Raw genomic sequence first — 17,207 nt, 5'->3', positions numbered from 1 at the left:
CATAAGCAGTCTGCGAAGTGGATTGCTTGGCAGTTTGACTCGTATAGATAGAAGGTTTGTGAGTCGTCGTACTCAGTAAGCGGTTATGGGAGTGTCGAAACGGACTGTTATTTTCACCTTAAACAGTCTGCATGTACTTAGATGTTGCTTATTTCATATGTCCTATTATTGACTTGACGATTGTTAGTTTCTAGGGACGGTAATTATTGATCAAAGTCTCGTCAGAGTTTTCAGTCTTCCAAATTGAAGTTTCAATTCCTATTCTGCATATCGTCGTTGTCAAACCAATATCTGTTATGTGACTTTTTGGATATTTCGACATTTTGACTATTATGACTAGTTTACTAACCAAATTTTCGTATAAAAAGACTGCTATGTGACTCCTAAGCATTATGCGGTGAACTGAGATCTCGCTAAATATGCCCTGTGCACCAGCCAAAATATTGTCAAATAAAAACTAAGAAAACTAACGTAATCAAATAAGATTACGAGCATCTAACCACCAATTTTCAGTCTATCAGACCTGGTAAAAAAAGGGTGATCCCACTGTAAATGGTAACAGAGGATTGTTATACAGGTCTAATAGTGAATTGAGCTTCAAACTTCCCCATCCACATGATTATATAATACTTACTCAGCGAAGGAGTCTTCCTCGAGAGTAACCTGAACCTTCAACATTGTATGATGTCCCATTGGAGATAACTCGATAAGTTCAATCAGTTATAGGAACTTAAACCGTTTATTGACCCTGACTAGCCATCCATTTTATGATTGGTTAAAGTATAAGTCTGATTAATGCCAGTATTTATTTTGTTTTTTCTTTCAACAATAATAAAATACTAATGTAAATTAGACATGTTTATTCACTAATACCTGCTATTTGACCATTTATAATCTGCTATGTGCACAAATTACTCTAATTTGGTAATAATAAGTAAATTATTACTTTTGAATACCTAAAAATCGAATAAAATAACGTATAACACATAAAACTTTAATTTAAATTAGTTTTCAAAAATCTGCTTCATATAAAATTTTACAGGAAAACGTTTTTATTCAATATCTCAAATTTATACTTTTTGCACATAGCAGATATTGGTTTCATAACGACGATATGTTCTTTTCACGTTAGACTTAGGTCCAGCGTCAGTCCATAGCGATCAGAAATTTAATGTAGGTGATGGTTGATTGTTGAAGTACACATTAGGACATGAATTTAGTTTGTAACGTGTCTAATGTGCTGATTGGTTAGCGTTGTTTCTTTTCAGAATGTACGTAACTCAGGTGTTTAGTGATATTAGGTGTTATGGTTTGTGTGAGCTTTGTGTGCGCCAGTTTGTGATGATAAGTTTGCTGTGTCTGTGCTGAGGTATGGGGAAATGACTGTGTACAAAGCGTTTACGAGTAGAAGTGGACCTAGTTCATTTCCTTGTAATTCTCCTGCATCCACTAGGCAGCAGTCAGAGTAGTATATATGATAAACAGTAAAAGATGTTGATGCACCTTAAATTAAAAGAAAAGAATGAAAAAAAAAAAAATTGTACCTGCTGAATGTTAAAACTGCTCACTCATTTTCTGAAATTCAACTTCGGGAACTTAGTCTAATCAAACAAACAACGCTTAACAGTAAATTAAAATCCTGCTTTATTACAGGCGACTATTCCTTGGAAATATATCCAGTAATCCTAGAAGATGATGCTCAATATCAATGCCAAGTAGGTCCAGGACCGGCTGGCGAACCAGCGGCTAGATCAAGGTTTGCTCAATTAACCGTTTATACACCGCCAGAACCACCGCGGATTGTACAAGGAGAACGACTACTAACGACCGAAGATCGAGAAATCGAACTCGAATGTGTATCATTGGCTGGAAAACCAGCTGCCGAAATCACATGGATCGATGGTTTTGGCAATGTAATCAACGACAATATAGAATATCTGGCCGAATCATTACCAGATGGTCGACGATTCAATGCGAGATCAATTTTAAAATTAACACCGAAAAAGGAACACCATAATACTACATTTACATGTCAAGCGCAGAATCAAGCAGAAAGAACGTATAGATCGGCGAAGTTGACGCTGGAAGTCAAATATGCACCCAAGGTAATTTGTTTTTACATTTATCATTATTATAAAACAAATTTTATTTATGACTACAAATTTCTTGACAAGTAGAGAATACGGTCAGCAATGTAGGTTCATTTGAAGACTTATTGCAAATTAATGAAGAAAAGAAATCGAAACAAAAATTAAGTAATTTACCTTAAGTGCTAACCTTAATAATTTTTTGTTTTAATTAAATGAATTCTTTATTTGAAGTTTTGTTTTTGGCCAACTGGAAATTTTTCCCATGGGGCAATTGATCAGGAATGTCTAAAATGTCCTCTCTTTTTTTACTTTGCCGAGTTGCGATTGTTTATTCATCCATGTTCAGGGCTACAAACATGAATACATTTCAACAGTAATCAGTTATTATACGGTTATAAACATTTTACTGTTTATGGTAAACGTATAAGAACCAGCTGATCGCTAGTTCAGGGAAATTTTTGGATCTCTAAACATCCGGTTGTATCTTGTGAATTAAGAAGAGCGCTGGCTAGGAAAATAAGGCAGTCCTTTAAAAAAGAGAAGTGAATAGAAAAACAATAAAATAGGACAAAAAAGAAAATCTGCCATGTTAGTTTACGAATTCAAAGTTCTTGCTAAATGAATATGTAATCATAGGGGCTAAATAGAAATAAAGAAATTAATTAAAAAATAAAAGAAAACGAAAATGAGTAAATAATATATAAGAGTCTCCGGGACAATGATAAAAATGATAGAACGTGGTGATAATGAGTGAATTGTTCAACTAAAATCTGTCACCTTTTTATTTAAAATGAGTTTGTTAATCTCGTAAAGGTTAAAAGTTACCACCTCCATGGATTTAGTTAAATTTTAAATTTTTGAAAAATTACTAAAACTTCAGTGTTCCATTAAAATATCTAGACATTAAATTTATTTTAACTTTTAAAATAAATAAAAACAGTTATATTTCAATGTTTTATTCCCTACTCAAATTCAAAATCCTCATGGGATAACATGCTTCAGGAGAGATCATAATTTCTCAATAGGTGACATTACTTTTAACATTTTCATCGATGAAGTTATATTTCTATAAATTTTTAGCTATAATAGGGTCATTCTTCATCAAAATAAGGACTATAAGTCTTTAATCTGCCTTCAAATAATGTAAGTAATTTAATAAACGATAACAAAGTTTGTTTATACGAATAGTTATGCGGAAAAAAGAACTCTTAAAAGAAAATTCTTGCTTTGTATGAAGTATAAGTATTTACTACTTATAATACCAATAAGTAGTACTAGTTTGGCAGTGTAATTATTCTATTACGAAAGAATTTAAAAGTTATTATTGTTCGAGGTGGGTGTGCTAAGACCTAGGCCACGAATTGGCACCTAACATATCTTATAGAAAACCTTAATTCCAAAATTTGCTCTCTCATTCAATCCGCTCACTGGTTTATCTGGAACCTAACAATCTCATTACAGTATCCAGTAGTTTCCTGAAGACAACATAGTTTCTGGGCCTTCGAAAGATTTGAGAGGAGCCCATCTTAGCCAACTCGTCTACGTTATCATTAACCTAGATTCCTTAATGCCTCGTAACTAAAAAAAAAGGTTCACCACTTTTGACATGTCTTCTTCAATTTACAAATAGTTTTTCTAATGATGTAATTCGCTTGAATTTGCAGGTAACCGTTAGTGTAGTGGGCGGAAGTACGCGCTTGATGGAAGGAGTAGATGTAAGACTTCAGTGTACAGCCGATGCAAACCCTCCTAATGTAACTTACAGATGGTACATAAATGATAAACTAGTTGATACAGATGCTACAACAGAACTGCATCTTGTAAACGTTACCAGAGCACAACATGATTCCATCGTTAAGTGCGAAGTTCAAAATGCTGTTGGTAAAAGTGAAGAGTCTGAAACCCTAGACATTAGTTGTTAGTATTATACTTTATTGTTAAACTTTATACCAGCTACAGTTTATAATCAATAACAAGAAATGTTAATTCAACTTTTTAATAATGTTATTTCAAAGTAAATTAAATTTGTTACCGTTTTTTGGTAACTTATTACAAGAAAAGGCGTACTAATTTCAGTTATCCGACTTTGGTTTCGTCTGAAAAATATTTTTCTTAATTTCCAGTTGATCTCCTAGTTAATAAATGTATACCAAAGGGAACATATTTTTCTTTCTTGGACTTATGCAGGCTTTGTTCTAACAATGACAGAAATTAACATTAATTTTTTTAAAAAAATCTTTAATCATTTGTGCTTTAATTACTTAAAACGATTTCAGATGGGCCAAGGTTTAGGAAAAAACCTGAAAGCATTCCAGCAGATCAAGGATCTACTGTCACACTAACTTGTGATGTTGATGGCAATCCACAACCAGATATCGCTTGGCTTCATGAAGCTACGGACAGGGTTAGCTTCTTTCAATGTTATTTTACTACCAAGCGAATTATGGGAAATAATTTGCATTATTTAATTCTCTTGAATTTACACTGGTATCATTCAAGGGCCTATAATATTCCTTCTTGTGCAAAGTTCTAAGGACCTTCTTGCTTATATTGGAATTTTTCTTTTTCGGGAGGATAGGTTGTAGGCGAGTTGACTTTCTAAATGATAAACAGAAACAAAATTTAAAAGCCCTCAAAAGCAGAAGTTTCTAATTTATTTAAATTACAGTGATTAAAAATAATAATGATATTATTAATGCAAACCAATGTTATTTTAACAAATAATTAAGTACATTTAAGAATATAACCGTCTCAGTAACGGAATCAAATGGAGGAGTTTATTTAATTGACATTTAAGCACTCGATCATTTGCGTTATCGAGAAGGTTCATTAACTTAAAATCTAATAAAATATTTATTACATTTTTCGTTTTCTATAACCATAATCATCACACACAAAAAAACTCGAAAAATAACAGTAAATATAATTAAAAAAGTGCAAATGCTTTAGGCAATCGGTTAAAGAACTCTGGAAATTGAAAAATAATACAGAATTCAAATAAGGTTTTTGCAGCCATAATGAACACCCCGCAATGGACAGATAACACTCCAAGTACGCCAACTTTTTTGCAACAATAATTTCCTTTACCAAAATCTGTAAGAGAAACTTGTTATGATCAAATTTTGAAATTTGAGTCCACGCAGAAATTTATACACATTAAGAAATTATGTAAATACTAAGAAAAGTAGTCTTGCTGGTGTGAATAAATGATACAACAATGAATTATTACACTTCGGAGGTTCTGACCAGAACATTCTTTGCGAATGCCAAGAGTAATTTGCGATAGCTAAATGGATTACTTTTAAGCGATTGCGAATATCTTAAAACTGGCTAAGTAGTTCTCTTTATACTTACAATATCGGTTATTAAAATTATATTAATTAAGATTGTTAACTCTTGAGATTCCAAAAAAAATTGTTTAATCATTTATTTAGTTACAATCAACGCATTTTGCGTTATAAGCAACAATGATAACAATAAATAACATTCACACATATCAGAGTGGAGAATGATAACAATAAATAACATACACATATCAGAATGGAGAAGTTACCCAGCGGTAACACTCCAAAAACATTCTAAATTCTACTGACTCTCTTCATCAGAGAGGAGATCACGAGGCCACTGTCTTTTAAGACGCCTAGAACTGTTGTCCGTAAATGTACTTGAAGATAGATGTTGTACAAGTGGATTGTGATGTGGTTTCAAAAATAAAAAATAAAGAATTAATATTAGTCTATAAAATTAAATGATAACAAAGTTTAACCAACTTCCCTAGTGAAGCCGATAATAATTGTATTATTTATTTGTCTAGGTTGTTGGTGCTTCTGCAAATCTAAGTTTAGTTGTGAATCAAGAAACATCTGGTAGATATTATTGCAAGGCCAGTGTTATGGGCTTCCCTGAAATTGGCGCCGAAGCCACAGTTTATATGAAAGGACCGCCATCCATTATTTCACATAGGACACAATTTGGAATACCTGGTGATAATGTTAGGGTGGAATGCACTGCGTACGCTGTCCCACCGGCCATCAAAGTTCTTTGGAGTTTCCAAGGGGAAGATATAACCACAAATACTAATCCAGATTATTCTGTAAGTTTGGAAATCTATTTACTAGTTAATAAATTACTATTTGCTCATTATTCTCCATGTTGCAACTTCCAAGTAGTTACGAGGGGCACTACTTATACTCGTATTTTGAGACTTACCGAACGTCAAGAATAAATTACGTTGACAACGATTTTCGTCGGCAGAAGAAGCCGTTGATGCATTCAAAAACCATGTTTTGGAGGAGTCTCAAGCGGAATGGCATGCTTTGACAAGTGGTTCGAACGCATGCTGAAGTGTATAAATCATAAAGGAGAATATTTAAAAAAAAAATAAAGTCATTTTCAATGACAAATTACTGTTTTTTTATTATTAGGCTCAAAATATAAATAGTGCCCCTCGTATTAAAAGCGCATTGTTCAGAAGGGGCATAAAGGCGATTGCTCCTTCTTCAAACTGGACTAAACATATTTTGATAAAAAAAGTCATTTTGATGGAAATACATTAAAAAGTAACTATTCTGAATATATTAGGTAAAATTAATGTCAGCCTGGCATTTCTGAAGGAGAAAATAACATGATAGTCAACTATGAGAATTGGATAAAAAATTATTTGTACCGATTATATTATTAATATAGTGTAGCAAAGCTATGTGTTTTTTTAAGTGTATTTTATTGTATTTACTGCTTATGGCAATAAATGTAGTATAGCTCTTATAGAGTTTGACAAAGCAATATTGCATGTCACATAATTTAGTCAGTCCAAAAAAATATAAAATTTAACAAAGTTCTTATCAAACAAAAATAAAAGAATCTTTTGTGGAGAATTGAAAAAGTTTTTTAAATTTATAAACTTCGCAAATCATCATTTTGTTCTTATGTTGTACATAATTATTGTGCACAGTTGAGAAGTATTGTAATTACCAAAATAATTGAATAACAAATCCTATTCGATTAAGAATTTCTCTAATTTGGACAATTAATCAAAAAAATATAAATATTCCCTTCAAAAATAAATATTTGAGTGAGGTACGAGTATGTAGCGATATACGAGGGGGTACCCAAAAAAAAAACCGGAATTATTTTTTAAAAGCTATTTATTTACAAATTTTTTACAGAACAACCTTATCCTCTTCAAAATACTCTCCATTACAACTAATACATTTGTCCCACCGGTGCTTCCACTGTTCGAAACATTTTTTGTAGTCATCTTTAGAAATGGCTGACAGCTCCTTCTTCGTTTTTTTCTTGACCTCTTCAATGTTGTCAAAGCGGTGACCTTTCATGCCCTTTTTCATGCGTGGAAATAAGAAAAAGTCGCACGGAGCCAGGTCAGGCGAGTAAGGTGCGTGGGGCAGCGGAACCATGCCATTTTTAGCCAAAAACTGTGTAACAGAGATGGCTGTGTGTGCAGGTGCATTGTCGTGGTGGAAGAACCAGTCTCCTGTTTGCCACAAATCGGGTCTTTTTTGGCGAACACTATTGCGCAATCTTTTCAAAACTTCCAAATACAAGGTTTGATTGACGGTCTGACCTGGGGGGACAAACTCTGAATGGACTACGCCTTTGGCATCAAAAAAGCAAATCAGCATTGTTTTGATGTTTGACTTGACTTGACGACATTTTTTTGGTCGGGGTGAAGATGACGTCTTCCATTGGCTCGACTGTTGCTTTGTTTCTGGGTCATAACCATAGCACCATGACTCATCACCAGTAATGACCTTTGACAGAAAGTCTGGATCAGTTTCAAGCTGTTGTTTCAAAGCACGACATGTTTCAACTCGATGTTCTTTTTGATTGTCAGTCAGAACTCGAGGAACAAACTTGGCAGCAACCCTTTTCATCCCCAAATCTTCCGCTAAAATTCGCTGAACCGAGCTCCAAGATAACCCACTACTCTCTGACAGTTGATCAATTGTCTGTCGACGGTCTGTGAACACCAGCTCTCGAATTTTTTCAACATTTTCGTCGATTCTGGCAGTTGATGGACGTCCAGAACGAGGTTTGTCATCAATCGACATGTCGCCATTTTTAAACCGAGTAAACCACTCGTATACTTGAGTTTTTCCCATAGCGTCATCTTTGTAAGCTGTTTTCAACATTAAAACACTTTCAGCAGCATTTTTGCCGAGTAGAAAACAAAATTTCAGAGCTGCACGTTGTTCACTTAAACTTGCTATCATAAAAAACGAAAAAAGAACAAAACAGCGCTGGTAAAAACAATCACCGCAGATGAACAGAACAAGCCAGGCAGATAACACAGGCAGGACTGAACTGGCAAGGAATTGCGCTATACACGTCTAGCGGCAGAAATGCGTACTACATAAGCTCTATGCGCGGCAACGCTATTCCGGTTATTTTTGGGTACCCCCTCGTATTTTTGTCTGAATGAGGAAATAACAGGGCAAGTAATCATGAAATTCTTTAAATTATCAACTTCGCCAAATTTCCAAATTTTGAAGTTTTAAAGTTCTGAGATTTCTTTTGTACGTATAAAAATTATTCTAAATGGTTATGAATGGTATTATTCTCCATACTACTGAATATTAACCCAAAAAAACACAACAACTATGAAAAATGCAAATTACAATAGTAGGCCTAAGAAATTGCGTAAACTAACGGGTAATAATACTGTGGTTGCTAAAAAAGACGAGATAATTGTCATATCCAATATCTACTGGTAGGTCTGGGTTTTAATTAAGGTTTTTACCAGAAGTCTGTGCTCGGAAGCAATTTTCTATTTAGGCCATGTTTGACTTATGTACTGAAAGTAAAATGATGTGTGGGAGTAAACTTTTAGACTCAGAGAAGCTATATCTATTGAGTAATTTACTTTCTGGTGCTTCTACATGAGCCTTACCCATCTTTGATCAGTGTAGTTGAAGATAAAAACCGCCCCAGGTTACTTGGTGAGATTAGAAACTGGCTGTAAATACATTTATGCCTTAGAGCACTCGTTACGAATAATAATACATTTATAATTATAATTATTATTGTTGGCTCCCTATTTCTTGAAAGTTTTTACTTCTTAGAAAAGAAAACTTTTGAAAAATGGTATATTCTAGGTACCGTAAGCTCGTGTTTTACTAATTTGCTACGTTGAATAGCTCCGACCGGGAGAAAAACAATAAGGAGATTTGAATCACACAGATTTCAGGTTTTGCTGAAAGTTTTGACGAAATTGGCCCGCTAACCTTTACTAATTCAGTCAAGACATTCGTCCACCTTTTTCGGGGGTTAAAGAAGTACTGCCTAGCAATTAAGGTGTATAATCTAGAAATGTTGTATCAGTTCAATGTATTTTTTAGAAGTTTTGAAACTGAATCTCAAAAATAATAATAATATTTCAGTTATTTTACAATGTTTCTGTTTAAAATGTTAGGACACTGCTGAATAGTAGAAAATACTTTAAAGAAATTGCAGTCTAAAAGTCTTAAACAATATTGCAATAAGTAATCTTAATTATAATTATAGATTTGAACCATTTTTAATAGTTTGTCGCATGTATAAGAGCATTGAAACAGTTATTTACCTTATTCATAAAGTGTTGATGGACATTTTTGTTTTTAAATTTATCTCTTACCCTTAAATGAGGGTAAAACTGTTTATCATCTTTATCTTCTCTTTCGTAACGAATATTTAGTTAATAAACGTTGTTTGTGGTAATGTCCAATTTTGTTCTCGCAGAAATTTTGTAACATTTCTTCTTAATAAATGTTTTTATTTAATTGTTACAAAGATTGTTTGGTCTTTTAACTTACATATATAGAAATTAGTATCTTCTTTTTTTTTTTTTACAGGTTCTCGAAGATCCGCTGAGCGAAGGGATAAAAAGTACTTTAATTATTCGCGAATCGAGACAAGATCATTTTGGCGTTTATAATTGTACTGTAGTAAATTCATACGGGTCAGATGTACTAGAGATAACGGTAAAACCTCAAAGTAAGTAATGTATTTTTCTTTCATTAATCATTCATTTTTTGTTAAGTTTCATCTACACTGGGCCAAAAAAGTCTGTGAACACTAACCTAAATTTTATTACTTTTATTATTATCTTATTAGAAACTTCTTTTATTTTCAAATGAAATATACTATTCGATAGAGAGAAACCAGAATTTTTCATTTTATATTCAATCTTTTATTTTTGTTCAACAGGAATATCACAATTAAATGTTTAACAAAACAACACCCCAAACGAATGCAAAAAAAGTCTGTGAACACTTTGCAGAAATAAATCATTCTTACACATTTTACGTGAATTATAAATTTTAAAAACTTGTAGGACCTCCTATGTTCCTAATCACTTCCAACAAGCGAGCTTTCATCGATCCTAATAATTTTGTGGTCGTCAATGTTGGAATTTTATCCCACTCTTCTAAAATAGCGTTTTTTAGTTGTTCACGGTTTCTTATTCCTCGTTTATTTATTTCGCGGCTGATTTCATCCCACAAATGTTCTATTGGGTTAAGGTCTGGCAATTGTGGAGGGGTGTTTAGGCGCCAGAGTGTATTATTTAAAAGCCATTCCCGAGTTTTTAGTGCGGTATGTTTCGGGTCATTGTCTTGTTGGAAGACAAACGTTCCCTCCAACCCTAATTTTTTTGAATTTTCTTTTAAATTGCGTCTTAATATATCCACATACACATATTGGTCCATCATACCATTAATTAGATCTAACTTGCCCACTCCTTTAGCACTCATGCACCCCACACCAGAATGTTGCCTCCCCCATGCTTAAAAGTAGGCTTCATATTTTTCATTTTCATAGCTTCATTTCTTTTTCGCCACACTTTTTGTCGTCAATCAGACCCACATACATTGAATTTCGACTCATCTGAAAAGATTACGGTTTCCCAGAAACTAGAAAGCTTAGAAACATATTCTTTCGCGAAATCCAATCGGCGGTTACTATTTATTTTATTGATTAAAGGTTTTTTCCTCGGGACTCGACCGCAATAATCGTATTCATGTAATTTATTTCTAATTGTCTGTGGTGTTACGCTTACACATAACCACTTGATAATTCTTGACTGATTTTTGAGCGCTTGTCCTGGGTTCTTCTCGAACAGATTTCAGAATTTGCAGTTTATGAAAGGAATTAAGTTTTGGTGGCCGTCCACTGCGTGGCCTACTAATCACATTTCCGTACTTTTTAATTATATTATGCACCGTTCAAGGGTTTTTTTGAACTATCTTCCCTATTTCTCGAATACTTTTTCTTTCATTTCGCAACGTCACAATAAGTTCTCGAATTGGTCTGGGAACTTCCATATTAGTGGTTAAATATGTACTAATTAGATTATTTATTCACAAAACTGACTGTAGTGGTTTCTAAAATACAATAGAGAACTTTGAAACTTTATTCAATCGTTTTTCTGTTTGTTATCTTAATGTTTTTACATATTTATACAGCTGTTCACAGACTTTTTTTGCATTCGTTTGGGGTGTTGTTTTGTTAAACATTTAATTGTGATATTCCTGCTGAACAAAAATAAAAGATTGAATATAAAATGAAAAACTCTGGTTTCTGTCTATCGAATAGTATATTTCATTTGAAAATAAAAGAAGTTTCTAATAAGATAATAATAAAAGTAATAAAATTTAGGTTAGTGTTCACAGACTTTTTTGGCCCAGTGTATGTAGTTTATCGATTCGTGATGATTTGCCGAAACAGATGAAACTAACTTCTTATGTTTACACATTATAGCGTTGCAACAATTTGTTGCCTTCTTAAAGGTTACAATCGTTTTAAAGGACAAATGGCTAACTTACGTTATACTTTCACTTCTATTGATAGTAAAAATGCTACTTTTTACCTAGTTGTTTATTAAATCAGTTTTACTTTTGAAAAGGCACTTGTATTTGCCATAGAAAATGTTTTTTTTTTTAATGGTAATTATTCATCATTAACCATCCAATTTTTTTTTTCTCTCCAGAAAATTTTCCTCTGTTGCTGATTCTAACGGGTGTCCTTGGCGGCATTGTTGTCATCATAGCGATCACCATGTTCATCATTCTTTGTCAAAGAAAAGTAAAGAAACCCCCAGGTAAAGTTTCTATATAAATTTACTTTTACTTACATTTGTTTTATTTCATTTTTTTCCTTTGAAGTATCAAGATAGTTTAACGTTTTAAGAGGACTTTAAAACGCAATGCAAGTTGTTCACAAGTACAGAACCACCTGAGTCTGTATTTAGGTACGTTTTAAAGCAAAAGCATATAGATATTTGAACTCAATAGCCTATAATGGTTTCCAATAGACCACTTTCTTCTGTACCAAAAGCAACAAGTTAAAAGGTTGGATAAGGCAAAAGAACGTGAAACAAAATACCTTTTACATTAGCGGCTTCGTCTCTTAATGTTTCCATTTTTGTTTACATATTGTTCCGTTTTAAGGTGATCAAAGACAATTCCAGGTTCTCGGTTGGTCTCTAAGCTTGTCTAAAGTATTTATGTATATTAATATTGTTAATAATAATAATAAAAATAATTTATTTTAAAAAATACATGGAAAAAAGTAGAATATAAACTAATAAGTACATTAGTATATTAGGCATGTCAACAACCATCTACTTGAGTTCAATGCGGTTAAGAAAAATTAATAAGGCTAAAGTAAATAAATTTAAAACGAAAAAGAGAACGTTTTTAAAAAAAGTCCTTAACATTACTTTTACAGAGGGCGAAATAAAAATAGAAAAGCTCATTAATTTAGTACAACTTTAAAACAATCTAACGATGGATAGGTTACAGATTCTGTACATTTTTACTTATACTTAGTAGCGGTGACTGTATTTGAATAATTTACAAATGAAAGAGATTTAATTAACGTAGCAGAAATAATTACATCTTCCATGTAATTTTTACGTTTAGCGATTGTCGCTGTTTGACGTCCGAATGTGGAAGTAAAGCGTTAATCTTCCTTTCTTGACGACAGTTAAACTTACCCTCTCGGATGTCTTGCTTCTTTTAAAGTCTACTTTGGGCTTTTATCATGGTTTCTGTCGTAGCTTAGGCTTTATCCTCTACCAACCTTTCATCGATGGGTTTTAAAAAAGATGTGATTTATTTATTTCATGGTATTTGCTTGAAGAGCCCTCGTAAACCCCACACTACTTTAGGAAGGAAAGAAGCTTCCTATTAATGTAGTGTGTCCCAGAATTGAATTAAATATTACCATATTAGATTTATTTATGTTATGAAAATTAGAAAAAGTAAACCTTAGCTATGTCGAACCTTCCTCAAATGTCAATGTCAGCTTTGCATAGCCTCTAGCTAGAGATTTACTTAAAAACCAGAAAGTAAGAGATATTGAGGTGCTGATTTCCCGATCGTGGCTTAATTTATTTTAAATAATCAGAGAAGTTTTAATGAAGTGTGATTATATCTGTCTATGTTCTGGTTTTGAGTTGGATATTCAGCTCGCCTTTCTTGTTCTGTATCGTCTAAAAGTAAAGATTGTCAATTATCTATCTAACTATAATGCATTGATAAGAGTTAAATTGTTTTTTGCTCATAAAGAAAGAGTAGTACAGCAGAAAAATAGCGAAATTTATTTATAAATAGTGCAAATTGATTATTATTCTTTATCTCTGTGATCTAAGTTATATTTAATTAATACATGTTATTATATTGTTTAGGATTCGCGCCAAATGATCAAACTGATGTAGAAAAACAGTGTAAAGAATCGGATAGATCGTCCAATATATCCGATATTAAATTGGAATTAAGGACAGGTTCTTCAGTGAGCAATGTGCATTGTGAACTAGATTATGGAGGGAGCGGAGGCGGTGGAGGCGGCTCAGAAACTGGAAGTGAAAGTGTAGTTACCCGGATCGGTGTACCGCTGGCCGGACCGGTTCCATTGGACCATCGGTATTCAAATAATAGATTCTCATCTGGAGAATATCCTGATCCAGTCTTCCCACCAAAAAATGTGAGTTACCAAGCTTATCTAGTATAATTGTTATAAATTAATATTATAATTCACTTTGATCAAATCAAAGTCGATCACAATAAGGATATTAATATTTTTGAGTCTGAAATGTTGACATTATATAGAGATTGTTTATACAAAATTGATTTTAAAAAATAAATAAAATATTTTTATAAGAAAAATTTAAAGTAACTAAAAAACCCAAGTAAAAATTGTCTTGAATAACTGGTGGAGAGTTGTGACGAATAGATTTCAAGTTTACTAATTAAAACAGTATTGTAATTTAATTGGAGAGAGAAAACATACATCTTTAATTTTACCCTTGAAGTGTTAGATTAAGTTTTTTTTTTAGAGAAGTTCAATTCTTTTTAGCTTTCCTCAATTAAGCAACGAATTATTTTCTGTCTTTGATTTTAAAATATACTCTCTTTTAATTGCCACGTTTTTAGTCAATTAAAATGAAGTCAAATTAAGCAAAAGTTTTATTTTCTTATTTTTATTTATTTTTTTAAATTAGCATTAATGTGATATCGACATAACTTTTTAAAACAATTATCAAAAATCGCCTGCTAAACTTTTGTTTGGTTTTCACATAAATTATAAGCCGTTGTTACGATTAGGATTCATTTGCCTTTCTATTTAGTGGCTAAAATATTTTTTAAACAAAGGACCACTTAGATTGCTAACAGTTATCGTTTCTTTTTTCTGTTTTCTGTTTATTTTAATAGCTATTTATTTTGTAGTCGTGTGTTTGAATAATTTTTATGTACATGTAATAAAACTTTTCGGCAAGGATGAGAGCCTTGAGCTGAAAACACCTCACCTCAATGTAGCCACTAAAAAAAAACGCACTTAGCCGTGTCGAAACAACTTGCAGTACTAATTTTTTTTAAAAAAATCTTTTATTCAAGAGTTAAGCGATAAAACAAAGTTTAAGTAAGCTATTAATTAATAGTTTTCAATCGAGTTTATCGTCCAGCTGCGAACTTCAATTTTTTGTAGCCTTTACTTTGAAGGTTATCTGTTTACAAACTTTCTTTCCTCCAAAATATGATAACTCCATTAAAATATCTTTACAGGTCCCTCTATAATTTGAAAACTGATTTAAATTGTAATGAATTAAATGGTTATTTGGTTACTGTAACAATGAACGTTATTATAGTTAGCTGGTGTCAAGAAAATCTCAATTTTCTTTAAGGAAGATTATTATTGGTAAGACGTTTCGACTCCTGTGGAGTCTATCCACTTATACTTAAAGAATTTTGTTCCTTAAATATCTGGTCTTTGGACCTAGGACTTCTATCGTGCGGCCGACCCTTGCTTACACTCTTTTGGGTATTTTGCAACTCTTGATTCCTGATTAGAATCCTTGCCAAAAATTTGTCTTTGTTGCCTGGTGTACCACTGGATCTGCCTTCATTGCTAGAATATATGATTATTGGTGACAGTCATTTCTGCACCTATTTATTTATTTTTTTTTTCAAGTTTACTTTTTATGGGATTCGATGGAAGTTAAATTGAAGTTGAAATTTGATTGAACTCATTAATTCTAGTTAATTAAAATTGAAATTATTTTCAATTTAAAAATATTTTTTGATGTTCCTGGAAACTAGTGGTGGATGTCCAAAATGTCAAACCATATTCTTAAAGAACATTGTGCTTCCTGGCACGAGCTAACTGTATTTATATAATTTATAATATTTATATTCTTTTAATGTCAAAGTTAATCAATTGTAAGCAAAATTACTTGAAAAATATTCGTCACTGAGAAAAATATTTTCATTATAATGCATGTTTTGTGCTTCTATGAACACGCTTTCTTTATTTACATACTTAATGTTTTCTTTGGAGCATGGATAGAATTCTTTTTTAATTTTTTTTATTGACAAAATTACTGTCAAACTAGAAATGTATTTATTAGCATCCTACTCCGTACTTTATTTTAATTTCATTTATTAAGGATACACACTATTCTACCTTGTAACCCAAGTAACCTTGCACAAAAATTCCATGGCATCTAGCACCAAAAACATAGATAGTCTTTCTCAATAACAATTCACAATATTTACACTCACAAAATGTTTTGGATGTTTTCTGATTTAACCAATTTTTTGTTGAACTTGTTTTAAAATTATTCTAGATATATAAAAAAAAAAATAATAACCTTTTACAATCTCATAACACCCAACCACCGACAATAATCCCCTTCAACTTTTAAATTCTGAATTGATTTAATATGAGCATGGTGTGGCGTTTAACAAATTTTTTTAACTTGCACGGAAGAGGGCTGGTTGCTGCATGGCGTCACGTGATGGCGGCACACAGGGCTATAGTGTTTTATTCAAATTTTGTTTACCCTTTATTTTTTATATTGCCAGTATCAATTAAATATACTCCAATAATTATTTTTTTAAAATGAAATAATTAAAATCAATTAATGAAAATAAAATTTTGTGTAACAATGCTGTGGTGGACTTATTTACTTGATGAATCAAATAAAAACAGTGGAGTCTCGGTTATCCGTCATGACCGGAACCGGACACGTGACGGATAGTCGAATAGACGGATAATGGAAAAAAACAGGAAAATTTACAGATTCTTTTGTTTAACTTGTATAAAACTTTGTATTAACTGGTATACATATTTTATACGTTTATACGCTTAAGCCTTAAAGGTCAGTTACCTTTCATTATTCAATTCATTCTATTGTGTATTAAAATTAATGAATACAATGTCTGCGACATCTAATCGGTTTTGTGGGCGGTTTTGTTTGTGGTTGATCTTTTTTGGAAAAAACCCACAAACTGTCGAAAGATGGACACGATTATGTACCTAAAAGACAAAGGAAAAAATCTCAAAAGATAATATTCAAACTTAGCCATGTATAATGTTTTTTTTAAATACTGAGGAGAGTGACGGTTAATTGGAATAGACGGATAAAAGGGTGACGGATAACCGAGACTCCACTGTAATTCATATTTTGAAGCCTTAAACCGCCCATAAATTTTCGGACATAGGATTAGGTCAGATTGGAATAAATAAACTATCAAAGCCAATAAATTTGACGGGTTGAACCATTCGTTTCGAAAATCATAGGTTATTGCAGCCATCGGAATGCTTCAAACCCAAAGATTGTTA

General features: G+C 32.4%; 1 protein-coding gene across 11 annotated transcripts in view; it reads left to right on the top strand.

The window, feature by feature from the left end:
* LOC141456070 (irregular chiasm C-roughest protein-like) overlaps positions 1–17,207 on the top strand; it is a 921,342-nt gene that overhangs the window by 895,248 nt on the left and 8,887 nt on the right. For all 11 annotated transcript variants that reach the window (XM_074131684.1, XM_074131679.1, XM_074131677.1 and 8 more), the window contains 7 exons: positions 1,654–2,105; positions 3,755–4,007; positions 4,367–4,494; positions 5,905–6,183; positions 9,938–10,079; positions 12,073–12,183; positions 13,774–14,069. In XM_074131684.1, the coding sequence (XP_073987785.1) occupies positions 1,654–2,105; positions 3,755–4,007; positions 4,367–4,494; positions 5,905–6,183; positions 9,938–10,079; positions 12,073–12,183; positions 13,774–14,069 (1,661 nt within the window). The remainder of the gene's footprint in view (positions 1–1,653; positions 2,106–3,754; positions 4,008–4,366; positions 4,495–5,904; positions 6,184–9,937; positions 10,080–12,072; positions 12,184–13,773; positions 14,070–17,207) is intronic.

This window comes from Rhodnius prolixus, unplaced genomic scaffold (assembly GCF_049639745.1).
Source record: "Rhodnius prolixus isolate KJV_2025 unplaced genomic scaffold, Rpr scaffold_4, whole genome shotgun sequence".
Lineage (NCBI taxonomy): Eukaryota > Metazoa > Arthropoda > Insecta > Hemiptera > Reduviidae > Rhodnius > Rhodnius prolixus.
The sequence above is the reverse complement of the archived record's forward strand: the minus strand, read 5'-3'. Positions and strand labels throughout refer to the sequence as shown.